The sequence below is a fragment of the Mizuhopecten yessoensis genome, unplaced genomic scaffold (genome assembly GCF_002113885.1).
Source record: "Mizuhopecten yessoensis strain PY_sf001 unplaced genomic scaffold, ASM211388v2 scaffold9309, whole genome shotgun sequence".
Classification (NCBI taxonomy): Eukaryota; Metazoa; Mollusca; class Bivalvia; order Pectinida; family Pectinidae; genus Mizuhopecten; species Mizuhopecten yessoensis.
Genome location: NW_018407983.1, coordinates 148,254 through 172,982, shown reverse-complemented (window position 1 = coordinate 172,982; position 24,729 = coordinate 148,254). Strand labels below are relative to the sequence as shown.

At 36.3% G+C, this 24,729-nt stretch overlaps 2 protein-coding genes across 4 annotated transcripts in view; one reads left to right on the top strand and one right to left on the bottom strand.

The window, feature by feature from the left end:
- LOC110457787 (endoplasmic reticulum aminopeptidase 2-like) overlaps window positions 1-4,091 on the bottom strand; it is a 35,962-nt gene extending 31,871 nt beyond the window's left edge. The window contains exon 1 of the mRNA XM_021509188.1: window positions 3,820-4,091. Within this exon, the coding sequence (XP_021364863.1) occupies window positions 3,820-3,856 (37 nt within the window). The 5' untranslated portion in view covers window positions 3,857-4,091. The remainder of the gene's footprint in view (window positions 1-3,819) is intronic.
- Window positions 4,092-4,099: 8 nt separating this feature from the next.
- Window positions 4,100-24,729, top strand: part of LOC110457786 — a 24,021-nt gene continuing 3,391 nt past the window's right edge. The window contains exons 1-21 of one of the 3 annotated variants that reach the window (XM_021509187.1): window positions 4,100-4,181; window positions 5,501-5,525; window positions 6,183-6,234; window positions 6,609-6,659; window positions 7,410-7,489; window positions 8,849-8,895; window positions 9,768-9,792; window positions 10,391-10,434; window positions 10,737-10,770; window positions 11,557-13,258; window positions 13,529-15,080; window positions 15,595-15,893; window positions 16,694-16,813; window positions 18,131-18,240; window positions 19,427-19,523; window positions 19,896-20,100; window positions 21,787-21,900; window positions 22,198-22,237; window positions 22,556-22,705; window positions 22,926-23,098; window positions 23,759-23,871. In XM_021509187.1, coding sequence (XP_021364862.1) covers window positions 5,503-5,525; window positions 6,183-6,234; window positions 6,609-6,659; window positions 7,410-7,489; window positions 8,849-8,895; window positions 9,768-9,792; window positions 10,391-10,434; window positions 10,737-10,770; window positions 11,557-13,258; window positions 13,529-15,080; window positions 15,595-15,893; window positions 16,694-16,813; window positions 18,131-18,240; window positions 19,427-19,523; window positions 19,896-20,100; window positions 21,787-21,900; window positions 22,198-22,237; window positions 22,556-22,705; window positions 22,926-23,098; window positions 23,759-23,871 — 5,031 coding nt within the window. In that variant the 5' untranslated portion in view covers window positions 4,100-4,181; window positions 5,501-5,502. Of the gene's footprint in view, window positions 4,182-5,500; window positions 5,526-6,182; window positions 6,235-6,608; window positions 6,660-7,409; window positions 7,490-8,848; window positions 8,896-9,767; window positions 9,793-10,390; window positions 10,435-10,736; window positions 10,771-11,556; window positions 15,081-15,594; window positions 15,894-16,693; window positions 16,814-18,130; window positions 18,241-19,426; window positions 19,524-19,895; window positions 20,101-21,786; window positions 21,901-22,197; window positions 22,238-22,555; window positions 22,706-22,925; window positions 23,099-23,758; window positions 23,872-24,729 lie in introns of all 3 variants that reach the window. The other 2 variants (XM_021509186.1, XM_021509185.1) reach the window with 2 other exon arrangements.

The window sequence follows — 24,729 nt, the reverse complement described above, 5'->3', positions numbered from 1 at the left end:
TTCTCTCCTTCCATAAGATATGAAGTATCCTCTCCTTCTATACAACATGAAGTATTCTCCCCTTCTATTAAACATAAAGTATTCTCTCCTTCTATAAAACATGAAGTATTCTCTCCTTCTATAAAACATGAAGTATTTTCCCCTTCTATAAAATATGAAGTATCCTCTCCTTCTATAAAACATGAAGTATTCTCCCCTTCTATAAAACATGAAGTATTCTCCCCTTCTATAAAACATGAAGTATTCTCCCCTTCTATAAAGCATGAAGTATTCTCCCCTTCTATAAAACATGAAGTATTCTCCACTTCTATAAAACATAAAGTATTCTCTCCTTCTATAAAACATAAAGTATTCTCTCCTTCCATAAAACATGAAGTATTCTCTCCTTCTATAAAACATGAAGTATTCTCTCCTTCTATAAAACATCAAGTATTCTCTCCTTCTATAAAACATCAAGTATTCTCTCCTTCTATAAAACATAAAGTATTCTCTCCTTCCATAAAACATGAAGTATTCTCTCCTTCTATAAAACATGAAGTATTCTCTCCTTCTATAAAACATCAAGTATTCTCTCCTTCTATAAAACATCAAGTATTCTCTCCTTCTATAAAACATAAAGTATTCTCTCCTTCCATAAAACATGAAGTATTCTCTCCTTCTATAAAACATGAAGTATTCTCTCCTTCTATAAAACATCAAGTATTCTCTCCTTCTATAAAACATCAAGTATTCTCTCCTTCTATAAAACATAAAGTATTCTCTCCTTCCATAAAATATGAAGTATTCTCTCCTTCTATAAAACATCAAGTATTCTCTCCTTCTATAAAACATCAAGTATTCTCTCCTTCTATAAAACATAAAGTATTCTCTCCTTCCATAAAACATGAAGTATTCTCTCCTTCTATAAAACATGAAGTATTCTCTCCTTCTATAAAACATCAAGTATTCTCTCCTTCTATAAAACATGAAGTATTCTCTCCTTCCATAAAACATGAAGTATTCTCTCCTTCTATAAAACATCAAGTATTCTCTCCTTCTATAAAACATCAAGTATTCTCTCCTTCTATAAAACATAAAGTATTCTCTCCTTCCATAAAATATGAAGTATTCTCTCCTTCTATAAAACATCAAGTATTCTCTCCTTCTATAAAACATCAAGTATTCTCTCCTTCTATAAAACATAAAGTATTCTCTCCTTCCATAAAATATGAAGTATTCTCTCCTTCTATAAAACATCAAGTATTCTCTCCTTCTATAAAACATAAAGTATTCTCTCCTTCCATAAAATATGAAGTATTCTCTCCTTCTATAAAACATGAAGCAACCAAAAGTAGTTTTTCTGGCTTAGAGCATCTCCCCCTGTGACGTTTTTCATATGCTTTGCGGCCCATATATTGGACCTTCATTTTGATGCTGTGCATGCATAATTTCTGTATGGCAACATTGGTAAAATGTAGGCTCTGCAATGTACAGGTTCCGAGTTCAACCCCTGAGGCTTTTTTTTCTTTTTTTTTCTCTTTTCAAAAATTCAAATTTAGACAATTACAGTTCTATAAAATGTATGGCAACATGAGACTTTTATGGAATATTCTTTTTGAAAAAGACTTGAACAAATATTTCAAAATAGAGACAATGGTAATCTAACTTGTTAGTACCCTTTATCTTAAAATGTAAGGAATGCATCATCAGCACCCACTACAACACAGAGATGACAATAAGGCTGTGTTGGCATGTGGACAGCAAATAATGTGTTTTTCCCTCTTTAACCTTTTCTTTATTGTGACATTCATATAATGAAAATTCAGCAATAAATAGAAAGTACCGTTCAGTACTGATTGAACTTAACGGTAGACCATAACTGTAGGTCTGTGGGAATCATTTACATCATAGACCACATTGTCTAGGTAGTTTTATATATATATTCAAAACACCAGTCGAAGACTACATACAATTTGCTAGTGCTTTTGCCCATCTTGGGGCTCTGAAGGCGATTTCATGTGATACGAGATGAAGACTTAGAATTGTAGTCTTGGTGTTTTGTTTTATATTTATTTTTACCGTCACATGTACATTTAAAACTCTTTATCGCTATATATTGGGTATGTCAACCCAACACCATGAAACATCAACCCAACATAATGACATGTCCACTCAACATAATTTCATGTCCACCCAACATGACATGTCCACCAAGCATCATGATATGTCAACCCAACATAACGACATGTCCACCCAACATGACATGTCCACCACACATGACATGTCCACCTAATGTCCACCCAACATGACATGTCCTACCAGCATGACATGTCCACCCAGCATGACATGTCCATCCAACATGACATGTCCACCCAACATGACATGTCCTACCAGCATGACATGTCCACCCAGCATGACATGTCCACCCAACATGACATGTCCACCCAACATAATAACAGGTCCACCCAACATAATGACATGTCCGCCCAACATCATGATATGTTAACTGAACATCATGGTATGTCACCCTAACACCATGTAATGTCAACCCAACATAATGACATGTGAACCCAAAATAATGGCATGTCCACCAAACATAATGACATGTCAACACAACATCATAATATGTTAACCCAACATCATGGTATGTCAACCAAGCATAACGACATGTCTACTAAACATAATGACATGTCAACCGAACGTCATGACAAGTCAACCCAACATAATGACATATTAACTGAACGCCATGACAAGTCAATATGACATATTAAGGTCGAATGAGTGTATTGATAAACAAAAATAGGAAGTACATCCCTAGTTGAAAATCCAATGTAGGGAGACAGCATCACAATTTCCGCATATTCTAATATTTAATCTTAAACTAATGAATAACGTATGTTTATTATTGACAGAACAGTGTGTTCCCTCAATTCTAAAGTATTTCAAAGCAATCCAGGCATTAATTCAGTTGTTTTTTATCAATGAGTCACATGTGTCCATTTGTCTGTACTTCAGGAAACCGGCTACCTATTTTACTACTGTTAAGTTTTTCAAGAAAGATAACTCTTACATGCAATTACTATGTGTATATGGTTCATTTATAGATAATTAATTTTACACAATTTCAGCATTTATTAAATTGATATATTAAATAATTTTGTAATACTGTTATTATTAATAATTGACAGAACTTCAGGCTCCTGTGATAACACTTAATAGTTAATGTGACAACACACATATTGCCAAAACCAGTAATTACGTCTTCAGTAATACTAATAGAACTAAACAAATCGCATCGCTCTCGGTTTGTACATAGGCAGGTCCAGTACACTCTGCCGATTGAGCTATAGTATATATAGCTATAGAGCTATATTTTCTCTGATTTCAATTTTCATTAAATAAAAGCAAAGACGCATAAAACAATAAGGTTTTTGGTAATGGTGACTACAAAAAGCATACAGTTAGATGTTTATTTTCATTTTTCATAAATGTAAAATTTCCGATTTTTTTACATCATTATTTTTTAAAACGAATACTTATATTTAATGTCTTTTGTTATCAACCTAATGATACAATCTTCTTTTAAAAGCGACTTTGTTTTGTTTTCCTTAAAAAAGAAAATCGCTTGAAAATAGCTCAAAAGACCTATTTCAGATAGGTCAATAGAGCTATTATAGGTCTTTACAGCTATATAGCTCAATCGGCAGAGTATACTGGACCTGATAGGGTCTCGTTACAAATACGTTTATGTGTGTTGTGACCCATATCAGTATAACATATGTGTATTGCAGACATTTGTAACGAGATCCTGTGGTTTGTAATTAAGTGGTACAAACAAACCTGGAAGAAACGATACATCTTCTACATCGTCTGACATCTCAATGGTTTCAGCCCTCGTCAACTCTGCAGTGAAAAGAGACAGCTTCTCGTTTCGTTAAGTGTTTCCTGAATCAGTCTGATATAGATGACCAAGGGAAAGAACCGACAAATACCGTACACTAAGTTTTACTGACACGCGGATACATAATGCCCCCAGGCAATATTTTGGGGAAATAACAGACTCGATAATGTATGTGTTTACAATTTGCAGCACTCAGCTTCCGGCACAGCGGTGCGTTCGTTTCGCACTTTACAGAATCCGGCATGAATCCACTAGAGGGCGCTAAAAAGGCGGGCAGCTTAAAATTGAAAACAACAGTAATGTAGGTATTATGATATAGGCCTATTAATTCACTATACAAGAAACGAATGTTTGTAAAGTAAGCGCTTTTGAGAACATACTTCGTTTGCTCACGATTATTATAAATCGACGTCATGTTTTGATGATCTTGCTCGATCTTTACTAGCTGGTGTACCACCTGACTTTAGACAGGTCATGTAGCAAAGCCCACAAAGGGGCACTGTTTTTATGATAGTTATAAGCCCTTTCATATTCCTCAAACACATTTTCATACAGTATGAAACAAGTAAAACAATCCTCCTAACATTCGTTAATCAGTTAACAGGGTAACATTGGGTCTTTTTATTCAGTTCGTTTATTTGGAACACTGGTTTGTCTGTTTTTAAAGTACCCATTTTCGAGTATAAATCCTGGCAGGCATCAAGTCAAGTAGATTTTATTTAAAAGTCGGTACATGGTTAAACAAGGCGACACAAGCCTATGGAAGGCTTTTACAACCGACAATATAACAAAAAAACGGAGGTAGCATTATATAAAACATAAATAAAACACAACAAACCTGCAAATATATGACACACATTATTAAACATATATAAAAGATAGGTAGTGTGGTTCGAAAATGAAAATTTAATGATAATAACTTTTGGCACATACATGCGGGTAAAAAAAAATAGGCAAACAGTCAAAACAAGGTGGCTACAGTGCCCCATCCTTGATGATCATGGTTAACTATAAATTCCTAGATAACTTAATACATTCTAAAAAAAAACCACTTATCACACAATGCCTTCAACAAATTACATTATTACAGCACATATAAATAGCACAGATTGCATAGAAAACATACAAACCAGATTTGAAATGAAATTACAAGAAATAAAAAGATGTTTTATAAGCAGCACATACAATTTACACAAAATAAAAGCAAAGCAACACAAATAGTGCATAAAAAATAAATTCACATACATATTTACAAGCATAATGACTAACTAAAAGCATTGAAGCAGAATAGATAAAACAGCAGAGGCAACAAAGGGAGGGAACTCATCTGCACATCGCACAGTGGCAACTTTCACCATTCCAAGTTTTTATTATTTTCCTAAAATCATTAAAAGAAGTAGATAGTCTGACATGCTCTGGCAGTGAGTTCCATGTAAAACTAAAACTATTTGTTCCATACTTAACAGTTCTGCTTCTAGGGACTTTTACTGTATCTGAAATTATAAGATGATGTTTTTACATGAATAAAATCCTGTAAATAACGGGCTTTGTCCATTTAAAATTTTGCAAATGTTCATGATCATGATCTATTTTTTTTGTTTTTATTTTACTCATTTTCAGAAATGATGGAAGAAGATACAGAACGGTAAGATTGTTAAAAAAAAATTCTGATATATAAAAAAATATATAAGATATTGTTGGTAACAATGTATTTCATATCCATCAGCTGCAAAATTATGTTTATTCTTCTTAGACCCTTGTGCTTCAACACACATTGAAAAAAGGGATTTATTGATTGTATTCATGAACATTTTCTATGCAAAAAGTACATATTCTGGGTTGATGTAAGATATAGGGCATTCACACTAGCTGTTGTATGACATATAACATATACAATTGTTGAAAATTCAATATGGTTCAGACAACTTGTTTATTCCCTCTTTAGACCTGTTAAATACACCCAACTGAATTCAAGCTAAAAATATGCCCACCCTTAATTCTTAATTCACCAAAAAATAGTTGCTGTTATGATTGTCTATCTTTTTTATATACTTTATAAACTATATTAAGTAGAAGATATGCAGCATTAGGAAATACTAGATACGATGCATATGATAGAATTACCATGCAATTTGTACTGTAAGTGTAAGTTGTTGTGAAGTAAAATGGCAGTTAGGACTCGGAGGGATTGTCAGCTATGAATGTGTCTGGTTTTCCTCTTTGAGTGCACCGACACAGTTGATGAATGTTGATCCAGAGTAAAGATACATGTTGCTAAATATTGTTGTTATTTTTTCTCCAGACTTACTTTAAACTTGAATTCCAAGAGGAGGTCTAAAAGGAGAACTTCATCTGTAAGTAAGAAGTATGATATGAGCCAGGTCTAAAAGTGGTGATTAAAATTAATTATGATTTCTATATTTCCATTTTGTTAGGAAAATAAAATTTCTAACCTGCAAGCGTAAGTAAGTTGTTAATATTTGAAAATTAACTCAAAATGAGAATGGATGTATTACAATGAAATCAGTCATTATAAATTGGATTGTTTTGTGTCTGCTTTAGAACAAAAATTAATTATAGTGAGGTCACGCCAGGTGAGATTATTTCATACTGAGATTGTCAGAAAAAAAACATGTCCTGGGAGTGAGGAAACCTGTATGGAAAATTCATCTTAACTCTTGAATGATTGTTTACCAATTACATCAGCATGGTTTTGTAACCCTTTCAGATTTTGAAGACTACTATTGGACCATTGCTGGACATTGACCCAAATAAACAGGTAAGACCAAGTAGACAAAATTATTTGGTTTTCAGCTCACCTGGCACAGCAAGTCTATTCCGTCTTGCATATTGCAGAGTTATCTTCTCTTGTGAGCAGGTATTGGTTTGTGAGAGTAACGTCATCAATTTTTGAGAAAACAATGTAATTTTCTCACACAAACCAATAAACGTAACAATCAATACCTGTTCACAGGAGAAGATAACTCTGCAATACGCAAAGACAGAATAAGTCATGGTACATCACCTTTCAGTCATTAACTTTAAAACGTTTTGAATTATTATTAACTGCACTGTCACATTTAACCGACTTTACATTAATATAAAATGTGATTCAGAGTTGAAATTGAATAGAAGAAAATATGCATTTGGAAAATATCAGATTTAGTTAATTTGAAGTTCATACAGTTTATATACAATGTATAGCATGATCAGATCCCAAGTTAGATCATAAAAAAAGAATGTACATGTCATTTATTATCATAGAGGAATTATACAGAAATCTCTAAAACATGTTTTCTTTAACTTAACTAAGCTTTGAAATTGTAAAATTTTCAATTTGTTTGAATCAAAATATCCCCGAGTCATGCATATAGTGAAGCGACCTCTGTAGCTCAGATTTGAACAAGAGAAGTTAAGGGCATTAAGGTCTAACATCATGGATGACATTTTTTGGTGACTTCATTCTTATATGCATCTTGGTGTGTTCAATGGATAACAAAACAATGAAATTTGATTATTTACTTGTCAGGATGGATGCACAGTTCCACTCAAAAAATCTAGACAGTCATTGTCAAAAAGAGTCAGCTTTGCTAAACGCCATGAAATCAAGTAAGTTGTTCAGAACGTGTGTACAATTTGATACCATTAATGTACTTGTCCTGGCTTTTCGCTTGTTGAATAGAACACCACTAAAAGGTGCAGAAGAATATGTGGTTTTTAGGTCACCTGAGCTTTGCTCAAGTGACCTATTCTAATCGCTTTCCATCCATCGTCCGTCTTGCATAAACTTTTTACATTTTCAACTTCTTCTCAAGAACCAGTGGATGGATTTTTTCAAACTTGGTCAGAATCATCCTTGGTAGAGGAGGCTACAAAATTGTAAAATTGGGATTCCTACCCCAACCCAAAGGGAAAATTAACCAATGTTTCAAAAAGCTTCTTTTCAAGACTCAGAGGTACTACTGTCATTTTCTCTGCATGGAAAGAAAGATCATCAGGGGCTTTATTTAAATTGTAAATTTCAGAACCCCCGAGCTATCCATTCTCCCTTGGGGAGGGGGTAAAGTTTACTATAGTTTATATAGGGAAATAACACTTTTGAGTATATTTTGACAACTTTTTGTAGGAAATTATTTTTACTTGGTGAGAATTATCCTTGGATGAAGATGGTTTCAAATTGTAAAATTGAGATTCCTACTCCAACCCCTGGGGCCAGGGGGGACATTTGTATTTCACTTAGTTTACATGCGGATTTCCACATCACATCTAAACAATAAAATAAAGCTACCAGTACCTATGATATAACTCAGGTGACCGCTAAGGCCCTTGGGCCTCTTGTTTTATTTAAATTAATCATCAAAACCTTTTTCATTTAAGCTTGATATGTTCATTTAATGAAATCTAAGACAAATTCATCTGAATTTTTCTTCCAAGTATCTGGATATATCTGGATATTCAAAATCATAAGTCAAAGATATTCTTGATCCAATTTTAATCTTCATCTATCATATTTCATAAAAAGTTATGAATTTCTGTGTGAGTTCTTCTTTGAAAAGATTTCTTTTCAACTCCCTCTAATTTCCCCCTTTTAATAACTCATCCTTCTTAAGAAAAAGGTCAAGGTCACATACTTAAATATAATCATATTCTGCTCAATAAATTGAATCCCCTTGGACAACTCAAACTTCAAACCATATTAAACCAAATGATACAGATCTTTCCTGTCCTTTTCTTTGCTTATAGTCAACAATTAAGGTCACTTTTACTATAAATAGAAAATAACTTTCTTCACAATGTCTTTTCCCAATAATTAAACTATCTCAAAACTTCATGCAGGAATTCCTTGTCCAAAGCCCTTGCTTCAGATAGCTTTTCAAGCTCAAATGAGGTCACTGTTATCACTACAAACAAATTATTTTACAGTGGACCAACTGCTATTTGTTACATGTTTTCTTTTTTCTTTTACAGAGAATTTCCTCGAGAGTCGCCTCGCAGGTGGGGGGAGGATTCTCCAGGTAATATTGAAATCAAGTTTTATGATTTAATACTATAGCTGTTAACTACTGTAACAGCAAGAAATTATTAGAATATCCAGGATAAACAGCTATGCACAGCAATATAATTGTGATCACTGACAAAATGTCTGTCAGTTTATTATAGATTAAATGCAATTTTCTATGCATTATGTGATTTTTTTACCATTATGTGTAAGTGTTTCACCACTCCCCACCTATGTGTTAAACAGCAATGGGAGTGATCGATCTTTGCCTAGTGCCTTATGTGTTAAAAAGGCTGGAAGTATTCGCATTGGTTGAAAAGTTATGTCACAGCACTTTATGATGTCATGTTGTCAATGAAGTTGCTTAGTGACGTCATGATTTACAATTGTTTCTTTATGGTTGGAAATCTCAATCATACTTTAACATATTGCTAACCTGACATGATAAAAATTTCTGGAAGAAACATATTCCGATGGTTGGTTATACTGTGTATCTAAATTAAAATTATATATCTGCATTATTGGTGAAGAATATGTAGGCAGTGTCCCCTGGTGCATTTTGGGTAAAACATTGTATGTTTTGTGTAAAACATGCTGTTCAGGTAATCTAGCTTCTAACAACTGGACACCAGGCTCCTTCTGTAATTGTGGAACTTTCATGATGAAAAACGGACATACATTACTCAACATGATGTCTGTAACATATGATGCAAAAGGCACAGTTGGTGATGTTAGTAAGATAAAAACAAAGTTGAGGCAACTCTTTTGTACTTGTAAAATGATTTCCATAGGATGAAAACTGATTAAACTCATTGATAATTAAATCAGTGCTATATAAGTCGAGAGCGAATACAATGACTGAATATTTTGTGTGCTTCATTCCAACAGCCCAGGAACCAGCAGCAGACACAGAGTAAGTTCATATCATATACATTTTTGCTTTGATTTATCAACACCAATCAATACTTCTATGTTGTAAAACAGTAGCAATATGACACATTTGTCAACATTTGTGCATAATTATAAATGTAGGTTTTTGTGATGAAAGTAGGTACAGTTCTGCATTGTGACAATGATTTGTCCATTGCTGTGAATAGGGTTTTATCCAATTTCAGATGATTTTAGTTTAACATCTTTTATAGAACATGGATTTGCTAAAATATTTGACTTCAAGGAACTTTGATTTTGAGAAAATTAGGGGTATATATGAAATCGGAAAATCAACATTTGTATATAGATATATATAACTTTACAGTGTAATATATACCTGGAACGTTTTGATAGAAAATGATGCTCACTCCTTTTTGTAGCAGCTTCAAACCATAATTTCTTTTTCTATTCAGTATTTTTATATCAAACTATTTAAACAAAATCATCAGTGGTCAGGACTGATGAATGACGATATAATTTGTGAAATATAACTTGTAGAAATTCATCACTTAACAGTTTAATTTGCTCCTAATTACAGCCTGACAGTTTCCACTTGATATTTGATTATTTTTTTACTTCAGAAATGACACTATACCTGTGACAGCTACGGTTTCTGATCAGCAAGGTAGTTATTGTGATCAATTTTCATTTATAATCTTCATAGTCTTCAATAGGTTGAAGCCATGAAAATAAAACATGATAGTATAAGTTTCATAGATATACCTATCATTATGTTGTTATATCTGATTTAAGTAATTAGCCTTTTTGTTTCTTAATTCAAAATTCCATATTGCAAACTACAACTATCTGTAAAAAGATACAAAGAAAAGGTGAGAGGTATGAAGTAAAGTCAATCTCATTTGGCTAATTGGATCCTTGAACAAGTAATAGATTATTAAAACAAATATTTGTATTGTCTTTTTTAAGGGGTGGCAAACATTTCGGAGGGCCAGCATGGAGGGTAAGAAACATCATTTGACTAGATATTGATCAAGATCTATTTCCCCTTTTTTGTTGAGTTTTACGGTAAACATCAAACATCCTGGCATAGATGGTCATCTAGGATTTTCATTTCATTTCCTGGGTATAGTTGAAGTAGAACAAATGGTGTTTGTTTAAAATAAAAAAGTTCAAGTATGAGAATACCTCGGGGTGAGTCCCAAGGTAAATGCCCAGGTCACTTTTGCTATTAATGGGTCAACCACAGGGCCAAGGGGACAATCATGTCTTGTAGATGCTTTCAAGTTTATGGTTAATGTTGAGCCCTTGTATAAGACTCTATTACAGCAACTTTGGTCTCATTTCTTAATGATTAATTAAGAAATGAGACAAAATTTGCTTTGATATAATAATAATGAAAGAATTACTTCTTTGCCCTTTCACCACTGGAGACCATAATGGACTCATCCAGATAAATCTATGGTAAAGTCTACTAACATAACCTAGGGGTGAAAGGGTTAATTTAAATTGGAATCTCACACAAAACAAACATAAAAGAACATTCAATAAGGTGAAAATCTTTCTGACTTTAATTAGCCTATATATCAGGCGTGTACAATTAATTACCCCAATGCCCGTGGCTAGTAGATTTTATGTCAGGGCTCATGAGAATTTTCAGTATTCACCCATATATATGTTGGGCATAAAACATTTTTCAATTCTGCCTACTAGAAATTATACACTTTTGAAACATTTTCATTAAGATTGGATATGTTAAGAATTTGTGTTGGTGTTTTCTTTTATTCAGTTCCAATGTGCCTCTGCTGCCAAGTACATCTGCTCCTCTCGAGGAGAACAACTTCAGTGTATACTCGCAATACGTAGGTGGTCATTCGGCTCCAGCTGAGACTTGTATGACGACCACCGACACTGCTGTCAGCTCTGAACAACCCAAGCAATGGGGAGCGGAATCTAAAATTGATGGCAGTTCATTACTGAAAAGTCTTGCTGGAGCAAATACACTGCCCAGGGAGGGACTGGAGTTGGGGTACCACACACAAACCAGGGAGGAGTCTGGCCTTGGCTCTATAGCTGGTGGCAGGGATATAAAAGTTGATGGCATGGCCCTGTTACAAGCTCTTGGTGGTGGTGGTTCCGATACTCCAGCTGAGCCGGAACTACTGTCATCTTATAAGGTCAGGGAGAGTACCACAGAACAGTCAGCTCCAAACAACAGGACCATGGTGTTTCCAGAAAATGAGTACATGGACCAGACCGAAGCACTTACATGCCACATTCAGCTGCGAGAGGCAGAGGCTTGTCTCAAAGGTTTAAAAGAGCGCACCCCACTGATGGCATTGAAGGAACAGGCCCCCTGTGATGTTAGATACGGAGCACTGCATGATGAGCCAGATGACAAGACAATTGTGTTTTCCCATGGCGATGACGACATGCAGCAGACAGAAGTGTTACCTGTGGGGTTACACTTGAACCCACTACAGTCTGATGGGGACTTTTCTTGTCTCTCTGGGTCTGTGAACAGACAGAGCCTTTTACAGTCCTTAGGGGGATCTGATGAGACCGACAGCCCTGACGTATTATTCGGAAAGAAGTTTGAAACATTAAGTGCAACCGCGAAGAAACATCCATTTACACAGGACATCACAAATAATGTACTTCAGCACAACTTGGAAGAGAGTCGGTTAAAGGGATATGATATAGCTCATCAGAGAGAACCAACTATTGTGTTTCAACATGGATTAGAAATGGAGGAAACCGGGGTGATACACGTTCCAATCGATACACAAGGCGGTTTGTCAAGTGCTGAAATAACTGAGGACAGGAAGGTGCTATTTTACCTAGGACATAACTCAGAGGAAATAAAAGCGTCAGACGATCCTTTGTTCAGATCTGTGGAAAATAAGTCTGAAGAAAAAACATTGATATATCAAGATGGAGCAGATATGGAACAAACTGGAGTCCTAGAAAGCAATATTTTGTCAAATAAGTCCACTCTACAACAGTCAGACAACAAAACACTGATATTTCAGGATGGTGCAGACATTGAACAAACTGGAGACCTGTATAGTGAAATAGCCATCAGATCCCATGGACAACCTGTCAACAAAACGCTGATGGATGGGGCAGACATGGAACAAACAGAAGTTCTAGATAGTAAAATATCCAGGAGATCCGTGACACAGCGACCTGTCAACCGAACAGTGATGGATGGAGCAGACATGGAACAAACAGAAGTTCTAGATAGTAAAATATCCAGGAGATCTGTGACACAACGACCTGTCAACCAAACAGTGATGGATGGAGCAGACATGGAACAAACAGAAGTTCTAGATAGTAAAATATCCAGGAGATCCATAGCACAACGACCTGTCAACCAAACAGTGATGGATGGAGCAGACATGGAACAAACAGAAGTTCTAGATAGTAAAATATCCAAGAGATCTGTGACACAACGACCTGTCAACCAAACAGTGATGGATGGAGCAGACATGGAACAAACAGAAGTTCTAGATAGTAAAATATCCAGGAGATCCATAGCACAACGACCTGTCAACCAAACAGTGATGGATGGCGCAGACATGGAACAAACAGAAGTTCTAGATAGTAAAATATCCAAGAGATCTGTGACACAGCGACCTGTCAACCAAACAGTGATGGATGGAGCTGACATGGAACAAACAGAAGTTCTAGATAGTAAAATATCCAGGAGATCTGTGACACAGCGATCTGTCAACCAAACAGTGATGGATGGAGCAGACATGGAACAAACTGGTGTCATACCGAACAACATTTTATCAAATAGGTCAAGACTGCAACAGTCTGATAGCAAAACGCAGATATTCCAAGATGGAGCAGACATTGAGCAAACAGAAGTTCTAGATAGTAAAATATCCAGGAGATCTGTGACACATCGATCTGTCAACCAAACAGTGATGGATGGAGCAGACATGGAACAAACAGAAGTTTTAGATAGTAAAATATCCAGGAGATCCGTGGCACAACGACCTGTCAACCAAACAGAAATGGATGGAGCAGACATGGAACAAACAGAAGTTCTAGATAGTAAAATATCCAGGAGATCTGTTACACAGCGATCTGTCAACCGAACAGTGATAGATGGAGCAGACATGGAACAAACAGAAGTTCTAGATAGTAAAATATCCAGGAGATCCGTGGCACAACGACCTGTCAACCAAACAGTAATGGATGGAGCAGACATGGAACAAACAGAAGTTCTAGATAGTAAAATATCCAGGAGATCTGTGACACAACGACCTGTCAACCAAACAGTAATGGATGGAGCAGACATGGAACAAACAGAAGTTCTAGATAGTAAAATATCCAGGAGATCTGTGACACAACGACCTGTCAACCAAACAGTAATGGATGGAGCAGACATGGAACAAACAGAAGTTCTAGATAGTAAAATATCCAGGAGATCTGTGACACAACGACCTGTCAACCAAACAGTAATGGATGGAGCAGACATGGAACAAACAGAAGTTCTAGATAGTAAAATATCCAGGAGATCTGTGACACAACGACCTGTCAACCAAACAGTAATGGATGGAGCAGACATGGAACAAACTGAAGTCATGGATAGTAAAATAGGCAACAGATCCCTAGCACAACATCCAGTTAACAAAACACAGATAGATGGAGAAGACATGGAGCTGACTAGAGTTTTGGAAAGTAAAATAGCGAACAGGTCCATAAATAAAGTAGACACTTGTAATATCCAGTTGTCTGAAGAAATTTGTGAGAATAAGACTGTTGTCTTCCAAGAAGGTGTAGACTTAGATGAAACCCATGTCACGACATCTAACATAAACGTACATGGACAGGGCATTGATCAAACCTCACAGCCAGTGAGTAATGTGACGCAGGACCTAGACATCACCAAAGTTAATAGAACTAATATATCATCACTAACTGCATCTGCCAGGCTGAAGAGGCTGTCAGCACGTTTCTCATTAGGCGGAGACATTGTGACTGGTCGTTTGACCAAGAGTACCAATGGAGAGTCTGAGGTGGACAACGACCAGACCCAATCCATTCCGAGAAACACTGTACGATTGGCAGGACCAACTCCAAAGAAAGGTGACAAAGGACCATGTGATGTGCCGAGGGAAGGCCGTAAAATAGACATTTCCCCACAGGTTACTGGTGACTGTGGGTCAAGCCTTCCCCAGACCACAGCACAGATCATAGAGGACGCACCGAAGACCGTGGACATGGAGACTGAGGAATCAAATAATCTCCAAGTTATTGACCAGGTTCTGTTACCAAACACCACATCAAAACAAACTGGTAAGATATAAATTCAAAGTCATGATATGTTCACTGTGACTTGCATGTCAAGGTCAGAGGTACACACCTCTTAATGTCCATTCCTCAGACATCTGAGCATCATTCTTGAATTACAGTAAAAATCTTGTTATACAGCCACCAATTGTCTGGCCAAATTTTGACACTATAAAGGACTTTAGTAACATATTGAAGAAGACATGTAAAGAAAGGAAAAGGAGATGTTGAAATATTTTTGAAGTAATAGAAATATAGCAAGTGTAAGATATCAATGTTTTACCGTGCATATGTGGCATATTTGAGTACCCCCCGGTAGCTAAATATTTCTTGTTTTGACAAGTATTTTTTTGTCTTTACACAACATCTTTTTATGATCCACTCAAATCCAAAGTCATGTTACGCTTAATTATTTAATTTTGATTTCATCTACAATTGCTTAAACAAATGTTATCTAATGAAAAAGAGAGAAAACATTGGGTTTACAAGTCGCTGATCCGTGCTATAATCATTGTTTTAGGTGAGCTGGAAACAGGCATCACGGATGTTCTACTGCCGCTGGATCTAGGCATCACCGACACGCTGATGCCGCTAGATCTAGGTATCACCGACATGCTGCCTCCAGACGACATTGTAACGGGTAGACTCTATACATCTACCATGGCAGACCTCCCTGTGCTGAATAAGTCCAAGGATGGGTTCGTGGAGCAGAAAGACAGCAGTGGAAGTGACTCCTCCCAATCACAGTCGGTGACTAGTTACAGCGTTGTCAGTAACTACAGTAATTACAGCATGACTGAGTCTATGCTGGAGAGCACGGTATGTATACTCAACAGCAGGCCCCAGTAGTACTGTAATTTAGCAGTTATCATATTGTAGAGCTATCGTTCGTTGTTGGACTAAAGTATGATTGCTCTGACAGAAACTTCCTTTTATTGTTTTATGTTGCATTAACATGTATTGTGGGTTCGCCAATTCATCAATGCACAAATCTGCTAAAATCTGAGTGCGCTGAAATAAGTATGTTTACAGAGGACACTACCAAAACAACTTGCGTTCATAGGGCTGTGAACACATTGAGAATAGTATCATTTTGACTCTACTCATCTCATTTTATTGAGACCAAACAAATATTTAATAGAAGTAAGGCTGTTCCAGAATTATTGCTTTCACTGATGATACAAACAAAAAACTACTGTGTTGCAAATATTATGGGTAATTGTAAATTTAAATTGTAAAATTTACTCAATATACACATATTAAACAGACTTTTTTCAGTATTTGATTTTTGTTTTATCGGTTTATCATCCTATGAACATTTAGGGTAATTTAACGACATGCCTCAATGTCTTGTCATATAAGTTTGTGAAATAATCATTGTTTTATGTCTGTTGTTTAAAGATGTCCGAATATGAAGTCAACTGTTCAGGGATAAACCTCTGAAATCACAAAATTAACATGTTGTATTGTACAGTTGTATTGAGTGTCAAAGGTTTCCAGAAATATCTAGATGTTTTAGGTGTGAAAAATGTGCATAAGCCAATAGAACCAATAGGCTGTTGATATTGGTATAATGTATTGTAATAATCACACTGCTTTGGCAATGGTGCTATTTGTAGCGACGAGAAGTAGACGGCCCACTAACGGTAAAGAAGTTGTGCTTACTGCTGGACATTCCTTGCCTACGGTGGTTGGAGTTCCAGGTCAGGAACGACCGTTGTAGCATTCTCCCGGGAGAGGTAAGCTTTATTTTCGTGTCTGATGTTTTACTTTTGAGTGAAATTTGAATGTAGTATTCTCCCAGGAGACGTAGGTTGTTTGTTTGTGTCCGATGTTTGACATTTGATGTTATATTCTTCCAGGAGAGATACGTTGCATGTTTTTGTCTTGGATGTTTGATATTTTATGTGGTTTTTCTCCCAGGATACATATGAGCTGTTAACATGGTATAGCACCCTCCAAGAGGTACACTGGTAGAGGTGAATTAAATAGAACATAGTGTGGTATAAATATGCTGTAATACCTTTTCAGTGTTTTCATTAAAAGCCGGTAGCTGCCAAAAGGAGCCCAAATTTATCAACTTTGAACAAGCTATTTTTTTCACGATAAAGCAGGTCAACAGCATATATAGAATGTGGACATTTTACTGGCTATCCTTTTCAAATCAACCACCTATTTCAAAACTTAGTGAGAATACTGGTGATAATTTATTATATGCCTGATGCTAATTCCCAGCTCTGATTGGAGGAGCAATGTCATGGTACGAGTCTGTATGTCTTACAGACCACATTCTAAGAACAGTAACAGTGTTACAGATCATTGCTAAAAATGGTTGGAGTATTCCAGTTTCCATGTCTGCCAAGAATTAAAATAAGTGTTGCAAACTGTAAAAGACTGACATTGTTTGATTTTGACGAGGGATGGGTGGGTTGAATGTAAAATATCATATAATAAAACAATTTTTGGACTTCATTTTCAGTCATGATTTATGGACTTAGTCTGAGCAATATTCTCCTCGGCCTTAGCCTCTATGAATATTGATTTCATGGGAAAGACCTCTCTTGAAGTCCATAATTGTATAGTATAATTGTTGCCACCTGATCAAGTATTCTCCCTGTAGACCCTTGAACCAGACATGCACACCCTTACGCATACAAACACATATCTGCTACAAAGGACACCTACAAATATTCATTCTTCCCACACACAATAATTCAATCTCCTTCCCATAGCACACACACACACACACACACACACAAAATCACTAAATAATCCCCTTTTTTACACCTCCGTACAGGTTCCCAAGGGTATAAACATCACTATTGATGGAACTCTTGTACAGTTAAGGAGAAGAAGAAATGTCCTCAAATAGGTCACCGTTGCTTTCAGGTTTATAACTGTGTGTCAAAGTTTAGTAGTTGTACATATGATAAGTTGGACCTTTTGATATTTTCTATGCTGTAGGCAGGATTACATTTAGTTGTTGGCATGAATTAGAAAAAAAATGATGAAATATAATACTTGAAATATGCACAAAAGCAATGTTTGTTTTCCAGCAAGTGGATGCTTCTGAGCTGAGGAATGTGTTACGAGCCTGTGCAGTACAGTGTCCATTCTACTTGGTCCACTCCCACATCTATACCCAAGCTGTCAGACAGGCTGACCTGTAAGTAGCCTCAACCACCAGATAATCTTCACATCATTATAATAAAGTACATCTATATATACTCAAGCTGTCAGACAGGCTGACCTGTAAGTAGCCTCAACCTCAAACACCAGATATACTTCACATCATTATATAAGTACATCTATACCCAAGCTGTCAGACAGGCTGACCTGTAAGTAGCCTCAACCTCAAACACCAGATATACTTCACATCATTATAATAAAGTACATCTATACCCCAGCTGTCAGACAGGCTGACCTGTAAGTAGCCTCAACCTCAAACACCAGATATACTTCACATCATTATAATAAAGTACATCTATACCCAAGCTGTCAGACAGGCTGACCTGTAAGTAGCCTCAACCTCAATACATCTACTACCCAGGAAGATTCTACAATGTAACTAACTGCCTTATGTACAGTTTTACATGTATCCAGAGTTTGTCACAGTGACCATAGAAACAAAATAATTAAAATCAAACCTCTCAAGACTACTTCGTTACCTTCACCGAGTCTCAGATGGGTAATGAAGTAGTCTTGAGAGGTCTGATTTGAAATGAGAAAGCCATAGAAAGCATTCAAAGGAAAAAGACAATACACCAGCTAGAATCAGTACAAAGATTTTTTTGATTTTTTTTTTGTGCTTTAACTTTAGGCAAATTTTAATTTCCATAGCCATTCTTATTCTGATATATATGTAAACATTTTAATCTGCCTTCTTTGGAAAGCAGACGACAATATCTGGATATTTGCTTCCTTTTTAAATGTATTCATGGGCTGTTTGACTGTTCGTTTTTAGGAGAAAAGATTGGTATTTTAGTTATTCATCGTGCAGTAAGACCTTTTAACAGAAATGCCTGTGAACTTGACTGTACATTTGACTGTACCTTGCCTTCTTTTAAGTCTCGCCTAAAGGCAGTATGTTTTAGATGATTATTATGCTTCTGTATGCATGCTACACTTTTCTTAATATTGTTTGTATGTATTTATCTGTGATATTTTATTATACTTTTGTTATCATTGTTATCAGTTCTGTAATTGGACCCTTTAATAGGTCAGTTGAATTGAAATCAATAAATAAATAAATAAATAAATATACTTTTTCTAGAAAAAAATGTATATTTAAGACAATGGAACATTTTCATATTGACATACTTTGTTTTGATATCAATACTGTTCTTTAATAGGAAGAAAGAGAAGACAGATGAGCTTGACATTATTTTCACACAAGAAGAGGGCAAGCCTGAGTTGTTTAGGGCAGTAGAACTGGGCTCAGACCAACAAGTAAGACAAAGCAGTTTATAGTTCACTGGCCTGAAAAGTCAAGTGGCAGATATTATTCCTGCAAGGGCAAGTCATGTTTTTCACATTTTTCACATTTATAAAACTTTGCCACCTGATACCTGTTATAAGGTTAAGTACTTCAGGTTTATGTGGAAAATGGAATTGAATGGAAGCAATTACTACGAAGTTGCAGTGGCAAAACAAAATGTTATGTTGAAGATTATGAACAGTGGTTAAGTTTTAATTTGCATACAGACATGAATGATTTCACTTAATGACATTCTTCAGACGTCCTTCGCAAGTTGATTTAATATAAGGAGGCAAACCTAACGACACTTAGTAAATATGTTTTTGTTTTATTCCGGCCATTAGAGAAAAAGTCTACGGGAGAAAGTATTGGCTTGTTCCAAAGTGAGCTCCCTACTTGGCAAAACGCAGTGGAAGAATGTGCGGACAGAGGCCACCATTCAGTACAGGGAAACCCTAAAAGATCAATACAGTCGTCTACAGAGCCAGGCTTCTGACGTCAGGACTGCACTGCAGCAGTCGCAGGGGCTTCTTACAGCCTTAGACACAGGTTAGATTAAGCACTGCACTACAGCAGTTACAGGGGGTTCTTACAGCCTTGGACACAGGTTAGATTAACCACTGCACTACAGCAGTTACAGGGGCTTCTTACAGCCTTGGACACAGGTTAGATTAAGCACTGCACTACAGCAGTCACAGGGGGTTCTCACAGCCTTAAACACGGGTTAGATTAAGCACTGCACTACAGCAGTCGCAGTGGCTTCTTACAGCCTTAGACACAGGTTAGATTTAGCACTTCACTACAACAGTCGCATGGGGTTTTTACAGCCTTAGACTAAGGTTAGATCTAGCACTGCACTACAGCAGTCACATGGGGTTCTCAAAGCCTTAGACACAGGTTGGATCTAGCACTGCACTACAGCAGTCACATGGGGTTCTCACAGCCTTAGACACAGGTTAGATCTAGCACTGCACTACAGCAGTCACATTGGGTTCTTACAGCCTTAAACACAGGTTAGATCTAGCACTGCACTACAGCAGTCACATGGGGTTCTTACAGCCTTAGACACAGGTTAGATTTAGCACTGCACTCCAGCAGTCACATTGGGTTCTTACAGCCTTAAACACAGGTTAGATTTAGCCCTGCACTACAGCAGTCACATGGGGTTCTCAAAGCCTTAGACACAGGTTAGATCTAGCACTGCACTACAGCTGTCACATGGGGTTCTTACAGCCTTAGACACGGGTGAGTTCTAGCACTGCACTACAGCAGTCACATTGGGTTCTTACAGCCTTAGACACAGGTTAGATTTAGCACTGCACTCCAGCAGTCACATTGGGTTCTTACAGCCTTAGACACAGGTTAGATTTAGCACTGGTGTGTATACTAGAATTACCATGAATGTCTACCGTCTGCAAAATCTTGTCCAGACAACTCCTCCTAAACTTGAGCACCTATTTCAACAAAACTTAAAAGATATTATAATAACCCCCTGATGTTGTTCATCCAGGTAAAAAAAATGTCTTTTTGAACCTTTTTTTACTGAGTTTTGGCCTTTTGTTAAAAACTCCTTGTCCGGACAACTCCACCAAAACTGCTAGGGTAATTTCAGATACAATACCAGTAGCTACTCCCTGTTATTGTGCATCAAGGTATTTTTTCATTCTGACCTTTTTAGCTCGCATATTCGAAAACGACAGGCACTATATCAATGTTTTACTATACATGTGTTTCTATTGATAGTTGCAGTATTATTATAACATACATAGGTGAGCTATGCTGTTCTCCGACAGCTCTTTGTTTTATTGAGTTATGCCCCTTTGTTGAAAAACTTTTGTCTGCCTTTTTTAAAAACTTCTGGGCAGATTTCAACAAAAGTTTACAGATATGCTAAATATTCCCAGACGTTGTGCATTTAGGTAGTATTTTTATCTTCCTACCCTTTTTATACAGAAGTATTGTTCTTTTGTTTGAAAAACTCTTCCTGAAGTACTGGGCTGATTTCAGTGAAACTTTACAGATATGATAACTACCCCGTCATTATGTAGTTGTGTACTTGCTATGTGGGATGCTGAGGGTATCTTAGTAAGCTTTTGGATAACTATTCTAGTTCAAGATGTTTTTCATTTTTGTATGTAATTTAGTTGTTTGATCAGCTAGTCATGATGTCAAACAAAAGTGTTTGATAACATGTACAGGGTGTGTGATGCGACTTGTATCATTGTTGAACTACAGCTTGGTCAGACCTGGACACAGAAGAGACAGAGCTGGAGAAGACTAGGCTCCCCTCTGAAGAGGAAATTCAGCAGTGGAAGCTGGCACAACAGGAGTTGTCTATTAAAGTGGCAGGTGTGTACGAATGCTTGATAGTTTTACAGTGTAAACATCTCGTACCCAATTTCAGTCTCGTGAAGGACAACTTATTCTTTGAGGTCTAAATTTCAGGTTTCAGAAAAGGTGATTGTGAAAAGAAAAGCTTCAAATAACCCGATATCTTTCTGTTGATGAAGATGAACTTTCATGCTGATCTTAAGGACTATGAGTGAAGATTATATTGTTTGAATTAATTTCTTACAAAATAATATGTTACTTCATATGCTTACTTGTACTACTAAAACTAATATAATACCTGTATTTGCCGTGCAGATCTTCAGGAACTAGAAGTGGAGCAGACGAAACTAACAAGGTAAACCCAGTCATCATTTTGTATACTTCTTACATATCTAACACTTACCCCTACAAGGTAAAAGAAGTGGGGGTATTATACCATATGTACGAGTGTTCATTTACACCTTTTACTTTGCATGTATGTTTTGTATGGGATTTATGGGTATCTGACAACTGATGATTATCACAGCTTTTGAATTCGCTGTATTTCTCTATTAAATCTTGAACAAGGAAACGTAGTATCAAGACAAAGAAGTTAAAGAAAACAGAGACAATACCCTTTGTAATAGTTAAACACATTATTTTCATCGAGTGATGGTTGTGTTACTGTTTACAGTGACCGAGACAGTATCCACTCTGAACTAGCTATGCTCAGGGATAGAGATCAGCAGTGTAATGGTGGACAAGGCCAAGATGTGAAGCAGATGTTGGAGAACTTGAAGGAAGAGTATGAAGAAGTCGCCACGGATCTGGGTTGGATGGAAAGGTATACCGAGAAGAACTTACATTTTACAGAATCAATTGTGAGGAGAGTCAATTTCAAGTCCAAATTTCTTGTGAATCTTTCTCGAGTTAAAGTTAATAGACGAGTTACATTTTAGTGGTTCATTCCTAGCAAAAGGTCTTGCATAGCTGTTATAAGAATTTCTAATAACTGTTTGAAATGCGTTACAATTCCTATTTGACGAAGACTTGCTACATTATAGGTGCCTGGAGTGGAGGACGTACTGTTATGAGAAGGAGGCTGTGTCTTACCTATTATATGATGACTCCCTCCTGTTGGAAACTACCCTGGACACCAGTCACCACCGCCGCCTTCTATCAGCTACTCTCACATCCTCCCTCGAGGACACGCCCTCCAAACCAGTCAGTCACTTCTGTAGGTAGTACAGGGACACATCTGCCCTACCCTCCATCTGTTGCTTTGCTCATTATGTAAAGATTTCTCTCAATTAAAGACCTCTTCCTATACTTTTCCAAATCTGCTTGTTTTTACTGATGGTTTTTTAAATTTGTATAGATTATTTGATCCCAGTCACGTTTTGTTCACAAATATGTTACAGTTTATTAAGTCATAAAAAAATTTGAGAAAGTATAAATTACTTTGCGTTATTTTATTTCAATGCTTATATTGATCTGTATTTCAAGGTTTACTGAACACCATGTTAATACATAGCCAGGCACCAGAATCATGAAAGAATTGAAATGAAGTCCAAAGTCGATATGTTTAATTGTTCAATTCCATGTTAATGTACGTATATAACAAATATGACATTTCACCAATTTTAGACGGAGTTTTAAAAGAAATATTTATCAATATTGGAAATATGGACTTGTGTCTAAGACTGTATTTCACAGTCCCAGGGACAGGAGGCCTAAGAAATTAGTGTGACCAATATTAGGAGATGATTGCTTGTCAAGGAAAACGGTTATGTTGTTGATTGTTCGGTGTAGACTTGGAAGGCAATATACAGTTACATGTGAGTGAAGAATATTTAACACCACTGAAACAAAATTTGCGTGTCTTTCGTTGTTGCAGCCGATAAATCTGAAGACATCATGGGCCTGATGCATCGACTGATAATTAAAAGTGTTAAGGAGCAGAACATTCTGACCAAGTTCATAGGAACACCACTCGAGGAACAGTATAAGGTATATATATGTAGTGCAGTGTTAAAAAACTTTCCACAGGTAAATTTGTGATCATTTGTTATGCTCCCTGCTAAGAAATGGAGCATGATGGTGTGTTTCGTCAATCAGACTGACCATATGACCAGTACAACAATGTGTTTTCTACCACCTTCATTTGTGGTTAAAATTTTCTGAAACTGGAAAGTTTTACATGGTGGCAGGGGCATACATGTCATACAAATATTCTCAAGTTCTTCAGGGTTTTTTTTGGGTTTTTTTAATATAATTACAACAACTTTTAACATGTATCATGATTGTGATGTGTCATCGCAAAAATTTGCCCATTACAATATTGTGAACAAGATTGATATTACCTTTCTAAAAACAGGGTGTTCCGTCTGACTTGCCTTGTCTTGGGGACACTCATCCAGAAAAAGTATAAACTATTGACAGTGTTTAAAACAGACCCTTTTGAGTGATTGAATTAAAGCCGAATTCAATTTATTTTCTACAATATCAATCTGCAGTTTTTCCAACTTCATTTATAAAAGTTACAGAAATTCAAAATTGCATTTACCCTTATGAGCACAATTATTATCCTTGGCACTGTTGAAGCAATATGAGCACTAGTCAAGACATATTTGTTTCCTAAATATTGTTCTGATTTATGAACAAGAGGCCCATGGGCCTTCACGGTCACCTGATATATTTATACAGAGAGTTGATTTTGTTTGTAACATGAACAGAAATATTATTCAAAGTGACAAAAAACAATAAAACCACCTTACTCAATATCTAGCATACAGATTTCAGACTAAAAAGGATTGGAAACAAGCACCTTTGCTTCTTAACAAGGAAAATGAAGAAATTTTAGCACAC